Source organism: Heterodontus francisci, chromosome 27 (assembly GCF_036365525.1).
Source record: "Heterodontus francisci isolate sHetFra1 chromosome 27, sHetFra1.hap1, whole genome shotgun sequence".
NCBI classification, from domain to species: Eukaryota; Metazoa; Chordata; class Chondrichthyes; order Heterodontiformes; family Heterodontidae; genus Heterodontus; species Heterodontus francisci.
This window is the reverse complement of record NC_090397.1, coordinates 59,978,620-60,003,418: the sequence shown is the minus strand read 5'-3', so window position 1 is coordinate 60,003,418 and position 24,799 is coordinate 59,978,620. Positions and strand designations below refer to the sequence as shown.

General features: G+C 44.4%; 1 protein-coding gene across 6 annotated transcripts in view; it reads right to left on the bottom strand.

The window, feature by feature from the left end:
* Positions 1-24,799, bottom strand: part of plxna4 (plexin A4) — a 597,697-nt gene that overhangs the window by 182,255 nt on the left and 390,643 nt on the right. For all 6 annotated transcript variants that reach the window (XM_068059453.1, XM_068059450.1, XM_068059454.1 and 3 more), the window contains exon 7: positions 18,367-18,520. In XM_068059453.1, coding sequence (XP_067915554.1) covers positions 18,367-18,520 — 154 coding nt within the window. The remainder of the gene's footprint in view (positions 1-18,366; positions 18,521-24,799) is intronic.

Below are 24,799 nucleotides of genomic sequence, written 5' to 3'. Positions count from 1 at the left end.
AAACCATGTGCTGGTCTTAAACTTGTTTTTCATGATTTTGCTTTCAGACAGAGCTGTTCATTATTCTGCCATTAACACTCTGGACAAATGCTTTGTCTTTTACTACAACTTTTATCACTCCCTTTGCCTTTGTTCCGAGACATCTCGCACCCTGCACCCTATCACAGACCTTCCCTTTTGTTCATCTTCCCCCCACCCCCATCCCCCTTTTACTTGCTCAAAATCCATTACACTTCCAACCTTTGCCAGTTCTGCTGAAAGGTCACAGACCTGAAATGTTAACTCTGCTTCTCTCTCCACAGATCCTGCCTGACCTGCTGAGTATTTCCAGCACTTTCTGTTTTTATTTCAAATTGCCAGCATCTGCAGTATTTTCCTTTATTCTTAGCTCAGAGCATTCTGGGGCTGAGAGGTTCCTTATCTCTGTCATTTCTAAGTAGAGACAAGACTTATTAAGGCTCCATGGAATATTCAAATTAGATGGGGCACCCCAAATACAGCCAGAGCAATGCTCCAGTCAGCATTCATAAACAACAGATGCCACTGCAATAAAACAAATTCCTGGAGAACCTCCAGCCTTATACTGGGACTACCTAGTCCACCCACTCAGTCAGTGCTGTGCCTCAATGACTCAACACTTCCACAGTAGTGATCCTAACCTCATCTCCCACACCACAAAGGGCCTTCTTCTATTTAGGGGGTCATCAGATGCTCACATGCTGCTAGTGTCCAAACTCCCATCCACACAAACCTAACACATTGCCTGCTCCACAGCAGGAGCAATATTTAAATGAGATGGCTTCGTACTAAGACAGAAGTTAATCTCATTTAGACTCGAGCACAGCCTGTGCCTCATGAGCACCAGAATCATGTCAGCCTCAGTTGTGTAGACTAGCTTGTATTGTTGGATAGACTAGGTTTTATAATCACTGAAGTATTGAAGATTAAGGGGTGATCTAAATTAAGGTGTTTCAGACGATTAAAGGATTTGAAAGGGTCAATAAAGAGAAACTATTTCCCCTGGTGGGAGAGTCCGGAACAAGGGGCACAATGTTAAAATTAGAGCTAGGCTGTTCAGGGGTGATGACAGGAAGCACTTCTTCACACAAAGGGTAGTGGAAATCTGGAACATTCTTTCCAACAAAAAGTTATTGAGGCTGGAGATCAATTGAAAATTTCAAAACTGAGATGGAGCGATTTTTTTATTTGCCAAATATGTTAAGGGATACGGAGCAAAGGCAAGTAAATGGATTTGAGGTATGGATCAGCCATGATCTATTTGAATACAAAAGCAGGCTTGAGGGGCTGAATGGCCTGCTCCTGATCCTATGTTTAATGGGTCAGTATTCTACCTGTGCATTACCTAGCAAAATACAATCAATCAGAATTAATAATACTGTCCTTGAGATGCATCCAGCTTTAACCATTATAATTTAAATGCACATCAGTCAATTTTCATCAGCAAGTGGCAACTGGATTTTGGACTATTTGGGAGGTACACACTGAACCACATTAAAGCATTAAGGAAATTATATCAAGACATCCAACTTGATTGATTGGCATTGGCTGGCCAACATTGCACTCCCATTGCCATGACTAGTTCTGCTAACAATTTGTCTTATTTTCAATGTGTGTTCAGGAGAAAGACAAGGATGAAGAGAGAAGAAACACACAATCCTGGTAAAACAGCAATGTTTACATTAAGGCAGGTACCAGATGGGCCTCTTTAACCCAACTCAGGGAGCTCATTGCTAATTGACATCATATATAAATGATTCACAAAATGGCTGCTACCAGCACAGCCGAGAGGCTCAGAAAGTTTCGATATAATCAGGTTATTTGAGTTCGACTATGTCTGAATTCGGCTGTGAGACCTGAACTGGAGGACATGTTGAACTTTAATAAGATTTTAGAGAAGACAGAAATTGGGCAAAATCTGTTTCCCCACAGAGTAGCAGAGAAAAAAACAGTCACAACAACAGGTGAGTTAATCCTTTTCAAAAGGGATCAGATAAATAATCTCCAATCCCACTGTCAACCAGTTAACAAGGATAAGTGCCATAATGAATCCTCCATGGGGCGACATGATGACAGTGTAACTGGGATGGGGTTGTTTGGGTAAGAGGTCCAGGCTATTAATGATGCCATGAGGATGAAAACTCTGAAGGTCTGCTCAATAACATTTGGCGATCAGGGAGCACTTACGCAGCTTTGTGCCTCAGGAGATCAAATACATGGGGTTGTGCTTGTGTCAGGATAAGGTCCAAGGGAGACAGATTGGGCGTGGTCAGCTGAACAGCAAGCGTGATGAATACACCTGAAGACAATACCAAATTAGGAAGCCAGTTGTTCATCTGAGGAGGAAGCTTGAGGACACATTAGTGGAAGGAAATAGTGACATAAGTTCTCCATAAACCATCACCAGTATGGGAATGGTAAAGGGAGATCGAGTGGGTTTTTGCAGACTTGTGACTTCCATGCCCAATCAATATGGAACACTGATCAATGAATAGAACACTGAACAATATGGACCAAACAAAGTAAATCAGGTTTAAATTCTACAATGTTCTGGTCAAACCACACTGTACTGTGTCCCATTCTAATCTCTGTGAAACCATGGAGATGCTTGACCCCTGGAGACAGTTCAAAGAATGTAGAAACTCGAGTTGTTCTATCCTGAAGGAAGAAGGCTTCCAAAAGGTTGATGCTACAGAGGTGAATAAAATAATAAACAGTATAGAAAAGTTAACATTAAACTAAACTTTTGGCAAAGGATGAGGGTAATGGCAGGTTCAAACCATTGAAAATCAAGTTTGGGACCTAGGTCAGGAAAGTCCTCATGAGTTAATCAACAGATGGAGGTTACTGGAGGCAAAAAACCCTGGAATCATTTAAGAACTCGTTAGGTGCTGTAATGGGAGGTAGAACATGGCAACCGACCCAAACCCAATGGGACCCGATGACATGTGTCGGGTTCGGGTCAGGTCGCTCTTCCAGGTCCGGCTTTCGGGCTTGGGTCGGGTCAGGCCAGGTCAGGCACACTCTATCACCACCTCCGGTAAGTGGCTCCAATGTTAATGTACATTTTGGACTTGAAAGGTTGTTTAATTACAGTTTTTTAAAGCTTGTGCAGATAAGCAACGAGGTGAAAAATGGAAGCTAGCTTAACTGATGGTCGGGTCGGGCACAGGAAAAAATGAAAGATCTCGGGTCGGCTCGGGTCAGATGTGGTTCTGTCAGGCTCGGGTCGGGTTTCATTTGTAGATCCGAGCAGGCCTTTAATGGAAGATCTGCTGGTCCTTCCTGGGTGGAGGAGCCAAGATGGTCCAAATGGCCATTCTCATCCACCCATCTTGCGAACAACCCCTTCTTGTTCTTTTCTTTCCTATGTTCAGCTATGGAGTGGAAATATAAGAGGACATCCATTTTACCGTAAGAATGGTCAAGGACTTTTAGGTAGCCTTTAATGGAGGACCCATTTAACACTAATGTTTAATTTAAAAATCCCATGGGTGTATCACGTTCTACTTAGAACAGTAAAAGGAACTACTTTTAGTGAATATTTCACAATCAATTTTCTTATAATCAGCTTTTTAGAATATGCTGTATTTATCCCCATCTCAGACAGATGCTTGGAAGAAGCATTTAAATAATGTAATGCTTGCAAAGGAAAAGCAATAGCCAGTCATTTCTTGGGTAGCAACCATGAATAATTAATTGCACAGTACTCAGCTGAAATTTCTGTAATCAAACCGTTGTTTGGAACAATCAAAATTTGCTAATGAATATTAATTAATGAAACGATCTGTAAATATTGCAGATGTAATTTCCAATTGACTAATCATTAATTGTTGCCTTCTTTGTGACTACACACATAGGAATGCTGTAGATTGATATTTCTGACTTCTATACGATTTATTTGAATTCAAGGCAATTAAAATCAGTCTGAAAAGCAAAATGGCCACCTCTAGTGCTAAAGTAATTGGATAAAATTACTTCCCTACATTTGAACTGGAAACCTTTAAACTGAGGCAATTGGTTGTACAGAAGAGACTGAATGATTGGCCTCTCTCACACTCAAGGGGCAGGATTTTGGGTTTTGTGTTGAGACCCAGATGCCGGTGTCAAAATGGGGGCCCCAACCCCTCACTGTGTTGGAAACAGTCACCCTGCAGTAATCTTCCCTGAATTATCCAATTATTAGCCAGAGGGCAGGCTCGCCATCCAATAAAGGATGGCGGATGGGCTCTCGAATCTGGAGGCTTTATAGGAGGCCCTCCAGCTCGGAAGGAACTGCAGCCAGCCTTTTCAGGTAAGAGACAAAGGGGGCACCTCCATCTTGAGGAGCCCTCTCAGCAACTTTAAAAACCTTAAATTAAAAATGGCCACTGCGTCCGGGCCACCATTGTGGAGGGGACACCATTTTGCGGCAGCTATCGCCTGGCAATGGGGAGGGCCTCAAGGCCTGCCTGGAGCTCTGGCCCCCTGTTCTGCCGCTGGGAGGCCATCTCCAGGCAGCTGGCCTAATTCCTGACACTGTGGGGCAGTCTGTTAATTGGCCTTAATAGGCCATTTACTTACCCTAATTGGCTACCTGCCAATTGTGGACAGGTAGCGCTTAGGCCCCCGTTGGGTGGAAGTTGGGGGCAGTTGGGGCTTCGGGGGTGGCCGTCCGTGGGGCACAGGGTGCCTGATCAGGAGGGCTCCCCCCCCACCCCCAGCCCGCAAGAAGGCCACCTGGCTTTACCAGGCGGGGTTCTTGGGCCCTTTGCCGTCTGACCACCGAGAGTAAAATACTTGCAGTGGCGGGAGGAGGCCCTTAAGTGTCAGTTAATTGGCCACTTAAGGGCCTTGATTGGCCTGGGGAGGGCAGGCCGTTTCTCGCCACCGCTGACCCGCGTAAAATTGCAGCGGAGGCGGGAATAGATGAGGAACGCACCCCCCCCCCCCCACCTCCTACTCAATTTGCCCTCCCCAGCCTGCTCATTGGGGGGGAGGGGGCCGTAAAATGCCACCCTTTCATTTTTTTCTCACATGCCCACAAGTGAAGATGGAAAGAGGAAACCCACAGACTGTGTGATATTGCAGAAATATTCAATTTATCACATCCTGGGATTTACAATGAGAAAGAAAGAATGAGAGAGCAAAAGAGAGAGAGAGAGAAAGAAAAGAAAAATGCCTTTCACAACCTCAGCACAACTCAAAGTGTTTTACAGCCAATGAAGTACTTTTGCAGAGCACTCACTGCTGTAATGTAGGAAACATGGCAGCCAACTTGCACACAAATCCCACAAACAGCAATGTGATAATTACAGGATAATCTGTTTTTTGGTGACATTGATTGAGGAATAAATATTGGCAAGAACACTGAAAAGAACTCCTCTGCTCTTCTTCAAAATCGTGCCACGGGATCATTTGCATCCATTTGAAAGATCAGATGGAAGTTTGGATTCATCATTTCATCCGAAAGACAGCATCTCCAACGGTGCAGCACTCCCTCAATACTGCACTGGGGAGCATCGGCTGAGATTTGTGCCAAGGTATTTAAGTTCTGGAAACAGAAGGCAGCCATTTTTGAAACGAAGCAGAGTTGAATAATTTGAAATAAAAACAGAAAGTGCTGGAAATACTCAGCAGGTCTGGCAGCATCTGTGGAGAGAGAAGCAGAGTTAATGTTTCAGCTCAGTGACCCTTCTTCAGAACTCATTTGAAGGTTTTGCTCTATTCCATTTTATTCATAACTGGTACATAATTTGCCTTTAAATACCGGAATCCCGGCAGATATGGGTGCAGTTTAAGTCTTAAGCAGTCAATCGTTCTTTGACATATTTACTTTTGAACATGCAGGAAAAATCTGCTGGAAAACCATTGAAGTCTTGTTTAAACTCAGGTTGCCAATCCTCCAGGAATTAAAGACTAATCTCCAGGACACTGCTGCGAGCAACACCCTGGAGAAAAGCCACAAGGGCATTTTCTTTGAACAATTCAGTTTAGTAGTTGTAAAAATATTGTGAGATGAGGGGAATAGGGATTGTTTTATTGATGGCCAAGCGTCAAGCAATTAGGTAATGAAGCATCTTTATTTTTTCTAATTGGCATGGCAATGTAGTGCGCTGTGAGGATGGATGTGTCGGGCGATGAATGGCAGTAGCATGGGGGCAGGTCATGTGAAGAAACCTGTGGTAATACAGTCAACCAAAGCTGGCAACACCTATTACAAACACTTCACCTTTCTTTTCTGTCCGTTGAAACCTCTGGAGGTAAATATATCTATTTTATCAGGTTGGCAGAAAGAGTAAACACTTTCTGGACAAGATCTCGTGACTCGTCTGCATTCAAGTACTGCTTAAATTATCATGTCACTGAAGAGCAGACAGGATACTTGGTTCACTGGTAACACTAACTGATCCCCAGCCTGTCTCCCACCTCCATCACCTCCAAGACTTGCACACAGAATCTGGGCTGACACTCCAGTACAGTACTGAGGGAGTGCTGCACTGTCAGAGGTGTCATCTTGTGGATGAGACACTAAACCAAGGCCCCGTCTGACCTCTCAGGTTGATGTAAAAGATCCCATGGCACTATTTTGAAGAGAAGCAGGGGAGTTATCCCTGGTGTTCTGGCAAATATTTATCCCTCAATCAACATCATAAAATCAGATTATCCGGTCATTATCAGTTCATTATCACATTGCTGTTTGTGGGAGCTTGTTGTGCACAAGCTGGCTTCCACATTTTGTACATTATGACAGTGACCACACTTCAAAAGCACTTAATTGGCTGTAAAGTGCTTTGGGACGTCCTCAGGTTGTGAAAGGCACTATATAAATGCAAATCTTTCTGTCTTTTCCTTCTTCCACCCTTTGTAAACTTGAGCTCATCCAGAACTCTGCTGCCTGTATAATGAGTTGCACCAAGTCCTACTCACCACTGTGCTCATGGACCAGCTTTGGCTCCAGGTCTGACAACACCACCAACCCCATCCTTCTCCCTAGCCGCTCTCTAAAGGCTAAACCGCACAACCTTGGCGTCCTGCTTGACTCTGAGCTGGGCCTTTTTTAAATTCATTTTGTGGGATGTGGGCGTCGCTGGCTAGGCCAGCATTTATTCCCCATCCCTAATTGCCCTTGAGTGCCTTGCTAGGCCATTTCAGAGGGCATTAGAAGTGTCAACCACATTGCTGTGGGTCTGGAGTCAATGTAGGCCAGACCAGGTAAGGATGGCAGATTTCCTTCCCTAAAGGACACGAGTGAACCAGATGGGTTTTTACAACAATCGACAATGGTTTTATGGTCATCATTACACTAGCTTTTTTAAATTCCAGATTTATTAATTGAATTCAAATTTCACTATCTGCTGTGGTGGGATTCAAACCCATTTCCGCAGAGCATTAGCCTGGCCTCTGGATTACTAGTTCAGTGACAGTACCACTACGCCACTGCCTTTTAAACCCATATCTGCTACATCAGCAGAACCACCTACTTCCACCTCCATAACTTTGCTGATCTGCACCCCTGCCTCAGCTCATTAGCTGTTGTTACCTCTAGACTGGCCTATTCTAATCTACTCCTGGTTGGCCTCCCATCTTTCACCCTCCATAAGCCTGAACTTATCTGAAACTCTGATGCTGTATAATTACTCGCACCAAGAGCCTTCACTGCTGTGCTTGGTAACCTGCTCAATTTAAATTCTCACCTTTGTTTTCAAATCCCTCCATGGCTTCACCTCTCCCCATCTCAGCAATCTCCTCCAGCCCTACAACTCTCCAAGATATCTGTGCTCCTCCAATTACATCCACTGGAGAGGGCAAACCGGGCCACATTTTGAAAAACAGCACCTCCGACAGTGCAGCACTGGAGTGCCAGCTTAGATTTTTATACTCAAGTCTCTGGAGTGGGACATGAACCCACAACCTGCCAATTCAGAGGAAAGATTGCTACCAACTGAGCCACAGTTGACAGCGTGTACCTGGACGTAGTTGTACCACTGTTATTTAAGATCAACTTAAACTGCCGTTCACTCCATAGCAGTTACCTACTGTATGAAAAGCAATGCTTACATCTAAGCTATTGATAATTATTCTCTAATTGATGACTTAAGTCAGTTACTGTCTTTGTCCTACCTTGGTATTGTGTTTTTCTTCCTGTCTCATTGATTATGTAATTACTGTCGCTTACCTCATCGACTATGTAATTATCATCCTTTACTGCATTGATTGTGCCATTTGCTGGCTTTATGCAGGAGATATGAACCGTGGAATTGGATTTTCACAGTGAATTGCATTGAATGGAAAGGATGGGAAAAGGGTCAACCTCGCCCAGTTCATACTACAGCTGGAGTTGAATCTGTGGTTTTACCCTGCATTTACCTCACAGGGCTGACAGTACGAGTGTTATCAGAGGTGATAAGCAGCCAAGCTCCAGTGCTGTTGGAGGCACTGAATGCCTTACTGCTGGGCGCAACTCATGGCAAACTGCCAACAATGACAAGGTAAAGAGCAACCATCCTCAGTACTTGCAGCAGCACTGCCACCTTGATCACGCTCATCATTACCACTGTTGGCCAACAGGCTTCTCCCCAAGAGGTCAGAGAAGTTCAAAGTGGAAAATTTACACACAAACTGGGTGTCACTGTCATTCCATTCTTGCCAAATCTGCTCTTGTGGGTGTGGCCAGGAAGGAGCCAGCAGAAACATCCTCTCAGAGTGTGACAGAGGCATTCACTGCATCGGACTCTGAGTTACCCCATCAGGGTAAATGTTGCAAGCCAGCAATCTCAAAGTGGAACCCTACTCAATGAGAGGGCATTGGGGATGGAGGGCAGATTGGACAAGAGCGCACAGAGGTCAGCTCACCCAATTCATGGCCTCAGTCACGGCCCAATTTATTGCCTCAGCTGATTTTCCAGCGACTAAAATGAATTAACAGAAAATCAAGAGGCGTCTGTACCAGGTACCACCTCTGCACCCAGCTGTCCAAAGTCCCATTCCATCGGGCGAGGCTCCAGAACAGGAGTGTTTGCACGTAACCTATCTCTCATCATTCCTACTGAGCTGAGCTGCCTCCCCGGCAGCAGAAAGAGAGATAAATCAATCCACACAAATCACGACTGACAATTAATCTATCTAAATTTTACATAATATATTTCCTGTTAGCGCTGCTCATTGTTAACCATCTGCTGCTGATTGTTTTGACAGGCTTGTTAAATACTTCATTTTAATGGTCGACTGAACAACACCCAGAGTTAGGCCTCCTGATGTCAACACGGCAAGAAGATTATTCCTTCAGATAGACTGTACAACGTTCCAGACCGGATTTGGAAATCGGGGAGAGTAAATGTGTTTGGGAGTGAGCTGTCCAGAGCCGTAAACCATGAAGCAGCAACAGTTGTGGGGAGCTGCTGTCCATCAGTTCTATCAGAAAATTATCTCCATCCCTTAACACATTCAGCCCCAGGAATGAGTTTGGTTCAGTTGGTATCATTCTCCCTTTTAAGTCAGGAAGGTTGTTGCATTCATATCTGAGGTGATATTATGCAGATGTAATTGAAGAGGCGTTATCATTTATTTTGAAGAAGAAAAATTACTATTACAACTATACACACAAAGCTATAACATTCCTTTAATTACCACTTTATATCCAAAAAAGTATGAAAACAATTTTTGCCAAGCATGTTTCAACATAGAGAGCTCAGTTAAGTGTCCAGTGTAATTAGTATCACACCACTGTTTCTCCTTCTCCCTGCAACCGCCCCCCCATCCCCCACAACCAGGCACAAAGAAAGCTACATTGCCGTCAGATGCCCATAACTAACAACATGGCAATGGGTATGGTCGCTGACAAAAGATAATACATTTCCACAGCACTCTCTTGGAGGATTATAGTCTGAACTATTTCAACTGGAGACTGCCAACAGGCCCAGGATATTTCAGTTTTTCTGGGCTGGAGATTTTCAGCAAGCACGATCTGTTACAAAAACAAGCATTAATATTACAGTAATAAAACTGCTCAAATGTCAGGAGGAACTGCAAAAATAAATTACTTAAAATTTGAATTGAGATTGATAGATTTATGTTCGATAAGGGTGTTAGATATGGAACCAAGGCTGATCGATAGAGTTAAGATGCAGATCCGACATCATCTACTCGAATGATGGAACAGAGTCGAGGAGCTACTTCTATTCGTATGTTCTTAGGAGGGAGCATCTCAGCCAAACCTGATCCTCATCCAGCCCCTGCACTTTCCAGCACTGAGTTTTATTTTCCCCCTCTAGTACCTCAGGGACTCGGCACACGCCAGGAAATGGCCATTCTACAAGCCCAGGGCAGATGTCATAGTATTTAGCCCTGAGCCAAGATAGATTCACCTATCCCCACAGCGCACTCTCTCGAACTGTCTACATTGCTGACGAGACGCATGCAAAAATTGCCAAAGCAAGTGTAGCCTTCGGCAGACTTTGAACGTCAGTCTGGGAATGAAGAGGGGTAAATCTGCCTATCAAACGGAAAGCCTGTAGAGGAACAGTCCTGCCCATCCTGCTCTACGCATGCAAGATATGGACTGTGTACCAGTGTCATGCCAAGAAATTCAACCACTGTCACTTGAGCTGCCTTCGGAAGCTTCTGCAGATCAGATGGCAAATGACAAAATAGCAGATACTGAGGTGCTCACCCAAGCTGACATGCCAAGCATCCACAGCATATTGAGACAGTCACAACTGTGTTAGGCTGGTCATGTAGTCAGACTGCTTGACACTCACTTACCAAGCGAATCTTCTATCGAGAGCTTGAGTCTGGGGTGCGCTGTCATGGCGGTCAAAGGAAGCACTACAAGGACACTCTGAAGGCTTCACTTAAGAGTTTTGATATCGACCCCGAGTCCTGGGAGAAGCTCGCCCTGGATCGCTGCACCTGGCGCAACCAAATAAAAAAGGGCGCGGCCTCCTTCAAAAACAAGCTCACGTCAGAGGCAGACAGAAAATACAAGGGGAGGAAATCCCGAGCCAGCAGCTCATCCAAAACTCAATCATCTGAGGTATCCTACCCTTTTACAGCAGGACCTTCTGGGGGCAGATCAGCGTTAGCAGTCACCTACGTATCCACTGAAGCCCTACAAAACACCCCAGATGATGGACTTCCCCTCGAAGGACAAACAACAACAGCCCTGAGCCATTGCATACTGCACTGCATAACTTCCATTCTTTGTTCTGCAGGATCTTCAAATTGTGAATTCCTCACTCAAGCCTTCCTTTCCTCTTACAACCCAAACTTGGTGTCAATCTACTGCTTCCCTCATTCACTTCAGATTCTCTCTTGTTCTCAACAATTCCGGCAGGCCTTTGCCCCTCATTTACATTGCTCAAGTTGTCGGCAGCGACAGATCAACTCACTCAGGCGGCCATAAGCACTCTCACTTCTCAATCAGAAGATCTAAGCCCTACTCTGGGGATTCGAGTGCACAGTCTCAGCTGATACCGCATTGAGATATTGAGGGAAGGCTGCACCAACGGAGGTGCTGTCCTTTAAAAAGAGATGCCCCATCTGCCTCTTGAAGACATGACACATAATGGGAAAAAAAGAGTGCTCCCAGTGCCCTGGTCAACATCCAACCTTCACCCTAAACCAAAAGCAAATTAGCTGGGGTTTGCAGATTGTGGAATCTTGCTGTGTGAAAAATGGCTACCGTATTTGGCAGAACAGTCATCACCGTTCAAATTTATTGTGTGTGAAGTGGCTTGAATGTTCTCTATAAATACTTGTATTTATTTGACTTCTAATGAAAAGAAACTGATTTGCTTATGAAGATGCCTGGATAACAACAGAATGAACTTACCTTTCATGTCCTCAAGATGTGTCAAAGCATTTAACAGCCATTTTTGAAGTGTAGTCACTGTTGTGATGTAGGAAATGCAGCAGACAAACTGCACATAGAGACTTGTTGAATGGGACAGCCATTCGCTGGACCAGAGTCAAGCTGCCTGGTTTAAATTTCAAACAAAGCTTGGCAGTTAACTGTCAGTCACCATAAACTGGTACATTCTCCATGGCAACACCTCTACCAATCAGAGTTCACTTGCCAATCAATCAGCACTCTCTTCTCGTGCAGTAAAGGTTGTTGTTTTCCCTTACATTGGTTATTCTTATGGATTGTCCTGATGAGTGCAAGACGAAAAGCTTCAACATGTCTCTATTTTCAAAAATTCCCAAGTTCTGTACTACCAAATGACTATTTAAACTGCACATAGTTGGGTCACACAACAATCATGTGATAATGACCAGATAATCTATCTTAGTGACATTGCTTGACCAGAACACTGGAGAGAACACTCCTTCTCCTCAAATAATGCCATGGGACCTTTTACATCCATCTGAGTGGTTTGGCGTCTTGTCCAAAATTCAGCATCTCTGACTGTGCAACACACCCTCAGTACTGCAGTGCAGCCTCAACTTGGATATTGTACTCAAGTTCTTGATGTGGGACTTGAACCCACAACCTTCAGACTCAGAGGTGAGTGTGCTACCACTGATCCACAGCTGGCCCCCTGGAAACAGTGGGAATGAACAGGAATGGTACATGGAAATCTTCAGCTTGGACTGAACTTACTCAACATTGATTTTCCAGTAAAGAGCTAGACAGCATTTTTTGTTAATGTAATCATAAATTGGTTGAAAATGCAGTTTTATCAACAGCAAGATATTTCCCCATTTACTGTGTTCATCCATCGATACACATTTTTTCTATTTAATTACTTGAATATTTATTTGCACCTCATTATGTTTTTAATATAATCCTGACCTGCATTCCAAGCACATCCACCAGTCACAGAGTCAAACTGGTCACATAATTTAAAATGTAATTAAAATATTGGCAGATAGGAAGGTCTGAAAATTAATATTATTTTTCCCATCAACAGTGATGAAGTGGTAAACGCCATTGAGAAACCACATCAATTTCAATTCATCTGATTTCAGCAATTCATAGTGGGATCACAGAATAGGGGAGCTGGGGTGGAGTTTCTGCTCAGTTACGCTGGTTAATTCAGTGAAATTCGCCCAAAAATCGGCATAACCAGCACAAACAATCGCCAAATTCTAAGCACAAATTAGGTGCAGCGCAAATCCAACTTCTGCGACCTCTTGCGCTAATTTAAAAAACATTGTGCCCCACCCCCAGGTTGGATTAATCACCATGGTGAGTTTGTGGGACTTCAAAGATACTCTAAAAAATTAACCTGGCTCTTTTGGGTGCAAGGAAACTTAAAGGTACAACTTAAAAGCTTTTGAATGTAATTCTTTCTTAATTTACTAAGATACAGACCAGTGTACCTCAATATAATTAGCAAATGGTACTATAAGTCTTTTAAAAACTCATTTTCAGTCATTTAAAATCAGGTTACTCTCAGCTGGAAGACTAACACTAATAAAACACATTTATTTTTATTGATAAACCTATTTTCAGTTGTATTAATCAAAATGCACCCCAGTTACCACACTTAAATACATCAAGGAATATTTTTTAAAGCAAAAGTTTAAAAAAAGTTTCAGAACACTGCCTGGTTGTGCTGTTTATTGGCAGATTTTACATTCAGCGAAGTGCAAATGAGTTTGAGTGAAAAAGTGAGAGGAAACAAACGTCGCAATTTTGGGTGCAATTTGCCCCCGATTCGCAATTTGCGTCCAAAGCAGAAATTCTACCTCGCAGTGTCCACAGCAACAGATCTCCCTCAGTGCTTCTTTAGGGTAGGCTCGATGTGTAGGTACTAAGCTGACCTGTCCCTTTAAAAGCCCCTCTCTTAATAATCAAATGGTACCTGGCTTTAAAACTGCTGAACCCAATCAGTAGGGTAGTTAAACGGCTTGTACATTCCAGCTGCAGCACTCTAACTGGCTCTCTCGTTATTTGGCATCTATAACACAAGGTGACACTTTGAACGGGGACATCTGGTGCGGAGGCTAGTTACAGAGAAATTACTTCCTCTGGTGGGAAAAATCCAGAACAAAAGGGACATCATCCTAAAATTAGAGCCAAGTGGTTCAGGAATAAAATCAGGAAGCATTTTTTCCACACACAACGGGTAGTGGAAATCAGGAACTCACTCCCCCAAAAGGCTGTGGATGCTGGGGGTCGACTGAACCTTTCGAGCCTGATGGGATTTTAGTTGAGTATGGGTATCAAGGCTTATAGAGACAAGGCAGGGGAGAGATTCAAGGAGTGCAGAGGCACGGCAGAGGGAATTCATGGTTTCAGGAGGCAATGCGGATGGATTCAGCAAGTGGGGAGACAAGGCGGAGCGATACAGGGAGTGAGGAGGCAAGGTGGAAGATTTCAGGGAGTGAAGAGGCAAGGCGGATAGATTCAGGGAGTTAGGATCAGAGGACACAAATGTGGAAACTGAAAGAACAGGCAACCAATGATTGTACAGAATATGCAAGGAATACGGATGCAAAAGTAATATGAGAAAATGAATAAATCCAGTCAGCTCAGGGAGGCAGAAAGTTCCGCGGCCCCACCAGCAGCCTAAAAGCACAGGCCAGGGGCACAGTCATATATGGGCTGGATGAATCAATATTCAGCCTTTTGTGGGCCAGGGTCAGGAAATGCGTTTTTACAAGTCAGGGACCCACCCTGACAAGCATTAGTGTCCTCCAAGCTGAAAGGACACAGAGGGAATCCAACAGAGATACGCACAACAAGGATAATCTTAACTATTGCCAAGTTGGCATTTTATTGATCAGCGAAGTACTCAGCCACATCAGTGTACACTTGAACTGCCAAACACAGTTTCAGCAGCAATTGATTTTTCTATTAGTTTTAATGCAGGTTACTCCTCCAAACATCTTTTCCTTCTGACGAGAAAGCATCTCCAGGTAGCAGGCTTCTCTCCATTTATTTTAATGGGCACAATTTGTTATAAGTGCAATTTGCTTGTAAAAATTTCAGTTTGCAGCTGTATTTTCAACAAACCTTTCAACTCATAGTAACTCACCAGTGAAAGTTAAGAGGCTTCGAGCTAGGAGACAATGATACCTGATAGTAACAACTGGAGTCCAGTCAGCAACCTGGTACATCAGAAAGCACTGAGAAACCCAGGTGAAAGGTCATGGGTCATAGTGTACATGGTGACACGTCTCCCTTAAGAGTCAAATGACTGAAAGGAACATATAATGACTCCAACACCCAAGAAGCTCAACACCATCCAGGACAAAGCACCCCGCTTGATTGGCACCCCATCCACGACCTTCAACATTCACTCCCTCCACCACCAACCCAGGGGCAGCAGTGTGTACTATATACAAGATGCACTGCAGCAACTCACTAAGGCTCCTTCGACAGCATCTTCCAAACCCACGACCTCTACCACCTAGAAGGACAGGGGCAGCAGATGCATGGGAACACCACCACCTGCAAGTTCCCCTCCAAGACACACACCATCCTGACTTGGAACTATATCGCCGTTCCTTCACTGTCACAAGGTTAAAATCCTGGAACTCCCTTCCTAACAGCACCGTTGGTGTACCTACACCCCAAGGACTGCATCAGTTCAAGTAGGCAGCTCACTACCACCTTTTCAAGGGCAATTAGGGATGGGAAATAAATGCTGGCCTAGCCAGTGATGCCTACATGTCACGAACCAATAAAAAAAATCTAGTTTCAATAAAAAGTAGCAAGCCTGCAAAAGTAAAACTAAATGTCCTTTAGTTCCTTTTTATTAATATTTGTAGATGCCCCTGAGCTTCAGCACAGAATGTCAGGTTGAAGCAAATTTCTTAGAGATGCTGTGGGTATAGCGATTGGGAATCTGCAGCTTCTGGAGGATACAAAGCTCTAACTGGCAGTTGAAGTGTACAGCTGTAGGCATGGCTGTGTGCTGCAGAATAGCAGTGCCCCCAGATAAGGAGCATGCCATATAAGTTAGCTGGCCAATCGCCCACTGCACCGCACATGGAGAGTCAAGACCAAGGAAAGTAGAGTTAAAGATCAAAGCATACCTGGACCAGGGTTTACACGTAGACACACACACGTGCACATGCACACACACATACAAATCAGTCCATGGTAAATTTAGTCAAGCATTTGGTCCCAACATTTGCATTCCCATTACATATTCCCATGCCCACGTTTATAGTGGTAATTTCCTAAAACTTGTCACATAATTACACTGTCTCGTCATTCATGGCGCAGCAACCCCTTCACTGGAGGAGGTTATAATTCCAGGTTACGTTTATTTAATTTCCAATATCAACTTGGTCATTGGAATTTAAAATGTAAAATGTTCACAGTTGCAAAATTGAAGTTCTACTTTAAAACTAACAGCAGGGCAGTAGCACTGATTGGACAGCTCTTTCAAACAGGTGGCACAGACATAATGGGCTGAATGGACTCCTTCTGTGCTGGACGATTCTATGATAAGCCATGTCGAATTTCAGGAGTTGAACATAATGAGTCACATTTGAGGCAAAGCTGAAACTTTTAAGTTGCAGCTCTGTCAGGCAGGTTTGTCTCTATAAACACTTTTCATTTACAGGAAGAATCTCCGGCTGTTACAAGTAACACAATCACTGCTATTGATTTCGTTCCAGCAGAACACTCCCATTTTCCCCTTCTAATCTCTAGATGAACACACTGCACCCTCAAGATTATAGAGTCATAGAGTCGTACAGCATAGAAACAGGCCCTTCGGCCCACCGCATCCATGCCGACCATAATGCCTATCTATACTAATCCTACCTGCCTGCATTAATTTCATATCCCTCAATGCCTTGTTCATTCAAGTACCTGTCCAGATGCCTCTTAAATGTCGCTACTGTTCCTGCCTCCACCACCTCCTCAGGCAGCTCATTCCAGATACCCACTATTCTTTGTGTGAAAAATGTACCCCTTTGATCCCCTTTAAACCTCTTCCCTCTCAACTTAAATCTATGCCCTCTAGTTTTAGTCACCCCGACCATGGGAAACAGACTCTGGCTATCTACCCTATCTATGCCTCTCATAATTTTATATACCTCTATCATGTCCCCTCTCAGCCTCCTTCGCTCCAGGGAAAACAGACCCAGCCTATCCAATCTCTCTTTATAACTCAAGCCCTCCAAACCAGGCAACATCCTTGTGAATCTTTTCTGCACCCTCTCTAGCTTAATCACATCTTTCCTGTAGTGCAGCGACCAGAACTGCACACAGTACTCCAAATGTGGCCCAAACAACATTATGTACAACTGTAACATGACGTCCCAACTCTTGTACTCAATGCCTCGGCCGATGAAGGCAAGCATGCCATACGCCTTCTTCACCACCCTGTCTACCTGTGTTGCCACTTTCAGGGAACTATGTACTTGCACCCCAAGGTCTCTCTGCTCAACAACACTCCCCAGGGCCCTGCCATTCACTGTATATGTCCTGCCCTGGTTTAACTTCCTAAAATGCATCTCTTCACACTTGTCTGCGTTAAATTCCATTTGCCACTCCCTTGCCCACTTTCCCAGTTGATCTATATCCTGTTGTAACCTTAGACAACCTTCTTCACTGTCCACTATACCACCAATTTTGGTGTCATCTGCAAACTTACTAATCACGCCCTTACATTCACATCCAAGTCATTAATATATATGACAAACAACAGAGGGCCCAGCACCGATCCCTGCGGCACACCACTGGTCACCGGCCTTCAATCTGAAAAAACAACCCTCCACTACCACCCTCTGCCTCCTTTCACCAAGCCAATTTTGTATCCAATTTGCTAGCTCACCCTGGATCCCATGTGTTCGAACCTTCTGGACCAGCCTACCATGCGGAACCTTGTCAAAAGCCTTGCTAAAGTCCATGTAGACAACGTCCATCGCCCTGCCCTTGTCAATCCTTTTGGTCACCTCCTCGAAAAACTCAATCAAATTCGTGAGACATGATTTCCCACACACAAAGCCATGCTGACTATCCCTAATCAGACCATGCCTTTCCAGATGTATATAAATCCTGTCACTCAGAATCCCTTCCAATAATTTTCCTAGCACTGATGTAAGGCTCACCAGCCTGTAGTTCCCTGGCTTATCCCTGCTGCCCTTCTTAAATAAAGGCACAACATTAGCTATCCTCCAGTCTTCTGGTACCTCACCCGTGGCTAACGATGATACAAAAATCTCTGCCAGGGCCCCAGCAATTTCTTCCCTTGCTTCCCATAGCATCCTAGGATACACCTGGTCAGGCCCTGGGGATTTATCCACCTTAATGCGCTTCAAAACCTCCAACACCTCATCCTTTGTAATGTTGATATGCTCCAGGATATCGATGTTCCCTCCCTTGAACTCACTAGCTTCCATGACCTTCTCCACGGTAAATATGGACAAGAAATATTCATTTAAGGTTCTGTCTCTTACCTTTGTCTGTCACGATGCGAGGCACCTCCTTCTCTGACGGTGAAATGCACTGGATCACATTCCCTATCACCAGGCCATCCATCTCTGCAAAGTCTTCAAATGTACAGTTAACACCCGCAGAGAGCTCAGGAATGTTGTGAGCCTCTAGCACCAGCTGGGAAAGGGAGGGAAAGTGAAAACAAAATGTCAAAAATTTATCCTGGTAGGGTTTGGTCAGAATAGACACCAACATCCAATGCAAACTAAAATCCAACTGTATCCCATTTCTAGGCAGATTATTATTTAAATGGAGAGAGACTCCAAAAAAGTGCAGCACAGAGGGTTCTGGGTGTTCTTGTGCATGAAACACAAAAAGTTAGCATGCAGGTGCAGCAAGTAATTAAGGCGGCAAATGGAATGTTGGCCTTTATTGCTAGGGGGTTGGAGTTTAAAAATAGGGAAATCTTGTTACAACTGTACAGGGTGTTGGTAAGGTCACAACTGGAGTACTGCGTACAGTTTTGATCCCCGTATTTAAGAAAGGATGTACTGGCATTGGAGGCAGTTCAAAAGAGATTCACTAGACTGATTCCTGGGATGAAGGGGTTGACTTATCAAGAATGGCTAAACAGGCTAGGCCTTTATTCATTAGATTATAGAAGAATGAGGGGTGATCTTATTGAAACGTACAAGATTCTGAGGGGCTTGACAGGGTAGATGTTGAGAAGATGTTTCCACTAGTGGGGGAATCTTGAACGAGGCGACATAGTTACAGAATAAGGGGACACTCATTTAAAACTGAGATGCAAAGGAATTTCTTCTCTTAAAGGGTAGTGAATGCCTGGAATTCTCTACCCCAAAGAGTTGTGGAGGTTAGATCACTGAAAGTATTTAAAGGAGGTAGATAGATTTTTGAAATATCGGGGAGTTGAGGGCTATGAGGAACTGGCACGAAAGAGGAGTTGAGGACTGGGGCAGATCAGCCATGATCTTATTGAATGGTGGGACAGGCTTGAAGGGCCAAATGGCCCACTCCTGCTCCTATTTCGTACGTTCTTATTTTCCCACCACTCAGCATGCCTCGCATACTGACTTTTTCTTCTTGTACAATATATGCCAACATCATCACCCTCTATAAAAACAAAGGCGACCGCGGTGACTGCAACAACTACCGTGGAATCTCCCTGCTCAGCATAGTGGGGAAAGTCTTTGCTCGAGTCGCTCTGAACAGGCTCCAGAAGCTGGCCGAGCGCGTCTACCCTGAGGCACAGTGTGGCTTTCGTGCAGAGAGATCGACTATTGACATGCTGTTCTCCCTTCGTCAGATACAGGAGAAATGCCGTGAACAACAGATGCCCCTCTACATTGCTTTCATTGATCTCACCAAAGCCTTTGACCTCGTCAGCAGACGTGGTCTCTTCAGACTACTAGAAAAGATCGGATGTCCACCAAAGCTACTAAGTATCATCACCTCATTCCATGACAATATGAAAGGCACAATTCAACATGGTGGCTCCTCATCAGAGCCCTTTCCTATCCTGAGTGGTGTGAAACAGGGCTGTGTTCTCGCACCCACACTTTTTGGGATTTTCTTCTCCCTGCTGCTTTCACATGCGTTCAAATCCTCTGAAGAAGGAATTTTCCTCCACACAAGATCAGGGGGCAGGTTGTTCAACCTTGCCCGTCTAAGAGCGAAGTCCAAAGTACGGAAAGTCCTCATCAGAGAACTCCTCTTTGCTGACGATGCTGCTTTAACATCTCACACTGAAGAATGCCTGCAGAGTCTCATCGACAGGTTTGCGTCTGCCTGCAATGAATTTGGCCTAACCATCAGCCTCAAGAAAACGAACATCATGGGGCAGGATGTCAGAAATGCTCCATCCATCAATATTGGCGACCACGCTCTGGAAGTGGTTCAAGAGTTCACCTACCTAGGCTCAACTATCACCAGTAACCTGTCTCTAGATGCAGAAATCAACAAGCGCATGGGTAAGGCTTCCACTGCTATGTTCAGACTGGCCAAGAGAGTGTGGGAAAATGGCGCACTGACACGGAACACAAAAGTCCGAGTGTATCAGGCCTGTGTCCTCAGTACCTTGCTCTACGGCAGCGAGGCCTGGACAACGTATGCCAGCCAAGAGCGACGTCTCAATTCATTCCATCTTCGCTGCCTTCGGAGAATACTTGGCATCAGGTGGCAGGACTATATCTCCAACACAGAAGTCCTTGAAGCGGCCAACATCCCCAGCTTATACACACTACTGAGTCAGCGGCGCTTGAGATGGCTTGGCCATGTGAGCCGCATGGAAGATGGCAGGATCCCCAAAGACACATTGTACAGCGAGCTCGCCACTGGTATCAGACCCACCGGCCGTCCATGTCTCCGTTATAAAGACGTCTGCAAACGCGACATGAAATCGTGTGACATTGATCACAAGTCGTGGGAGTCAGTTGCCAGCATTCGCCAGAGCTGGCGGGCAGCCATAAAGACAGGGCTAAATTGTGGCGAGTCGAAGAGACCTAGTAGTTGGCAGGAAAAAAGACAGAGGCGCAAGGGGAGAGCCAACTGTGCAACAGCCCCAACAAACAAATTTCTCTGCAGCACCTGTGGAAGAGCCTGTCACTCCAGAATTGGCCTTTACAGCCACTCCAGGCGCTGCTTCACAAACCACTGACCACCTCCAGGCGCGTATCCATTGTCTCTCAAGATAAGGAGGCCCAAAAGAAAGAAGAAGAAGAACAATATATGACGAAAAAGGATCAGCCATTTAGGACCGAGATGAGGAGAAATTTCTTCACTCAGAGGGTTGTGAATCTTTCTAATTCTCGACATCAGAGGACTGTGGATGCTCAGTCATTGAGCAAATTCAAGACAGAGATCAACATACTTTTGAACACGAAGGGAATCAAAGTACATGGGGATAGCACGCGAAAGTGGAGTTCAGGAAGAAGAGCGACCACAATCGTACTGAATAGCAAAGAAGGATTGCGGGTCCAAATGGCCTACTCCTTCTCCTGTTTCCTACGTTCTTATTTCATCATAGTCAGATAACTCGACAAAAAGAAATCTTTTCTAACTATTTTTCTCTAACTTTACATCTCTTTCCCTTCACTGCCCCCAATATTCCCCCTTTCTCATCTGCAGGCATTGTCTCAGACTACAGTAAGTTTCTTCCTTCTGATATCCCACCCCAGTGACTACAGTTCACGGGTAGGCCCAAGCACTGGATGTCAGCAACATGTTTAACTGGGGGAGGTGGGGAGAGGGTTGGTGGGGGTGGTAAGGAGATTGGGCAAATGGGAGGGCTTTCAGCCAAGGCTCATCAGGCCCAATGTTCACACATTAGCCAGCAGGGGTCATTGGATAAGGACTCAGGACTATGAACTCTGGCTGACTCACGGGCCCTAAGCTGTACGGTAACACCCTTTGGTGTTAATTCTATATTAATTATGCTTAATTGTACACAGATGGGGGGCATTAACTGGGGATTCATTTGTTCTCCTGTAACAAGGAACAGGCTGAAACTGTGCTTGTTGTTGGCTGAGGAGGTGCATGTTTAGAATGTGTACCTCTGTGAAGAAATGCTTATGAAAGTGTGCAAAGATTGGCTCCAAATCTATCCTTCTTTCCGGAATATAACACTTAGTTCCCACTTCAACAGAGGCCGAGAATTGGAACTGGAACTTTGCTAGCCTGCAAATTCATTTCCTCACTGTGTGAGGTGCATCTCTAACAAGGAAATTAATCCCTATAAACTTAAAAGAGTTTGCATGTACATGGTGCATTCCATAATCTCATGATGTCCCAAAGTGCTATACAGCCAATGAAATACTTCTGCTGTGTGATCATTGTTGTAATAAAAGAAACTGGAAATTTGCGCACAGCAAGCTCCCACCAAAAGCAATGAAAAAAATGATCAGATAACATGTTTACGGTGTTGACTGAGAGTTAAAAGGCTGGCCGGGCCACTGAGGAGAATTCCCCTGCTCTTCTTCGAATAGTGCGGTGGGAACTTTTACAGCCACCTGAGAGATCAGACGGGGCCTCGGTTTAACATCTCATCTGAGAGTCGGCACCTCCGACAGAGCAGCACTGAGTTTTGTGCCAGTGTCAGGCTAGATTATGTGCTCAACTGTCTGGAGTGGGACTGACCCAGAGGCAAGAGTGTTACCCATTGAGCCAAAGCCTATGAAGGCATGGCTGGTCAGGAAAGATACACAAACATAAATTAAACATCTCAACGCTGCAGTGAGGAAGTGGGAACAGTGAGAATCTCAGTGTTGAATTGGGAACAGAAACAAATGTTTCCTCGTTCCAATTGTGGCCGGCAGCAGGATACTGGGTAACCATAGAAACGCCTCAGTTCTGAGTCACTGATTTAAAATGATGGCCTCACCTTGTGGTGAAAGCTCTGAGACACGGACAGTTTTTGGCAGAGATGCGACAATTCTGGTCACCATGGACACTATATTCCTTCCTTTGACATGAATTGTTAGAATCTCACTTTTAACTCTTTTCCCTTTCAGTTTTTTTTTGCAACACTCGTCAGGTCAGCACAGCCAGATGTTACACAGAGCTCCCTTTACTCTGCTGGATAACATGTCTCAATTCCAACCTCAGAAGATATTTTTATATTTCCCACACCAGCCATCCTGAAACCTCTAAATAAGATGATCAATCAATGGCAGCTTAGATAATAAAAACAAGAAATGCTGGAACCACTCAGCAGGTCTGGCAGCATCTGTGAAAAGAGAAGCAGAGTTAACGTTTCGGGTCAGTGACCCTTCGGAACAGTTCCGAAGAAGGGTCACTGACCCGAAACGTTAACTCTGCTTCTCTTTTCACAGATGCTGCCAGACCTGCTGAGTGTTTCCAGCATTTCTTGTTTTTGTTTCAGATTTCCAGCATCCGCAGTATTTTCCTTTTATTTTAATGGCAGCTTAGAGACTGTTTATTGCTGTAGGAACAACAGCCTCTTGCATTTATATAGCACCTTTAATGGAGTAAGGCTCCTCTCAGGAGCACTGTCAATCAAAATTGGATAGCAAGCCACTAAAGGAGATATTAGGCCAGGTGACAAAGAGCATCTTAAAGGAGGCAGAGAGGTTTAGAGAGGGAATTCCAGAGCTTAGAGTCAAGGCAGCTGAAGACATCACGTAAAGACCCAAACAGCCAGCAGACAGAGATTTTGATCTCATCAATCTGGGCTGATTTGAATCCAGATCCTGGACATGAAAGACCAATGCCAAAACTATTACCAGATAGCAGCGGTTGTTTAATGACGGGGCAGGTGTCGCATATCTTATGATATGTGAAAGGCAGCAATTTTGCTACTTGTTATTCCAAGTGTTTTCAAGAGTTTGTTCCAGAACATTCTGGCTGTCACAATAGATTCAGAGAGACACCCTTTTCTCAGATTATCTTGCAATGGAGCAGCGCCAACGAAACCCCTTCCCATTTCTGACTGATTTTGCGCTTTGCATTACGTTACATCTTAAGGATAAAAGCCTCTCAACTAGGCTCGTACAAAAGTTCAGGCTAATTTTCTCAAGAGACACACTCAGGTACAAGGCTATTTTTTCTTCTTGCTTCCTGACTTCCCCACACACCCTTATGTGCCCTGACAGTAAAAAAAAAAATCAGAAAGTGTGGCTAGAATTCAAGGCCACAAAATAATAACCTGTCGCTTACAATTTCCACCACAAATTGGAGATGCTTTTTTTCTCCTAGGCCCCAAATTACATTTCAGAGCAAGTGATGTTGGCAGGCTGAGCTCAGAAATAATTTGCTGTTGGAATACAAAACCTGTCATTTTTTATCAGCAAATGGAAGTTGACAAGGTGTAATTTCATAACCTATGTTTTAAAATAATACACTTTCCCTTTTTTCCATTTCCTGCTGAAATTACATGTAGTTGGATATCAGGTTTGGCGAATTACATGGCCACACAATGGGCCCTCTCACTTTCTATCGGTTCTTCAACCATTCCACCCCCACCCCCACCCCAAGTCTGCATCAGTTCAAACAGAGAGGATGCCACGCTCATCCGACCACCTGAAACAAATCTCTTCTAATTGAGTCTGAAGGGCGCCAATGGAAATAATGGGATTGCAGGCTCTCATTCAAATGGGCAAATGGGATAACAGCAAAGGAATGGAGCCTCCAAACACTGAGAGTCAAATGTTACTGCACAGCGATTTAAACAAATGCAGTGTTGGAAATGAAACACAGGAATAATTGGTTTTCTTTCAACAAGGGTAATGTAGCATACTGCAGCACACAAGTTCAAAATAGGCCAAGGTTTTACTAAGCTCTGGTGTATGTCATTACCATATGACAGCGATAAGATTACTTCCGCTGGAATGAGTAGTTCTGTGGGATAGTGAACAGCTCTGATAAACTCAGAGAGACCAATTACTCAGCAGGAGGTGAAGTTGGAGAAGGAGGAGCTGC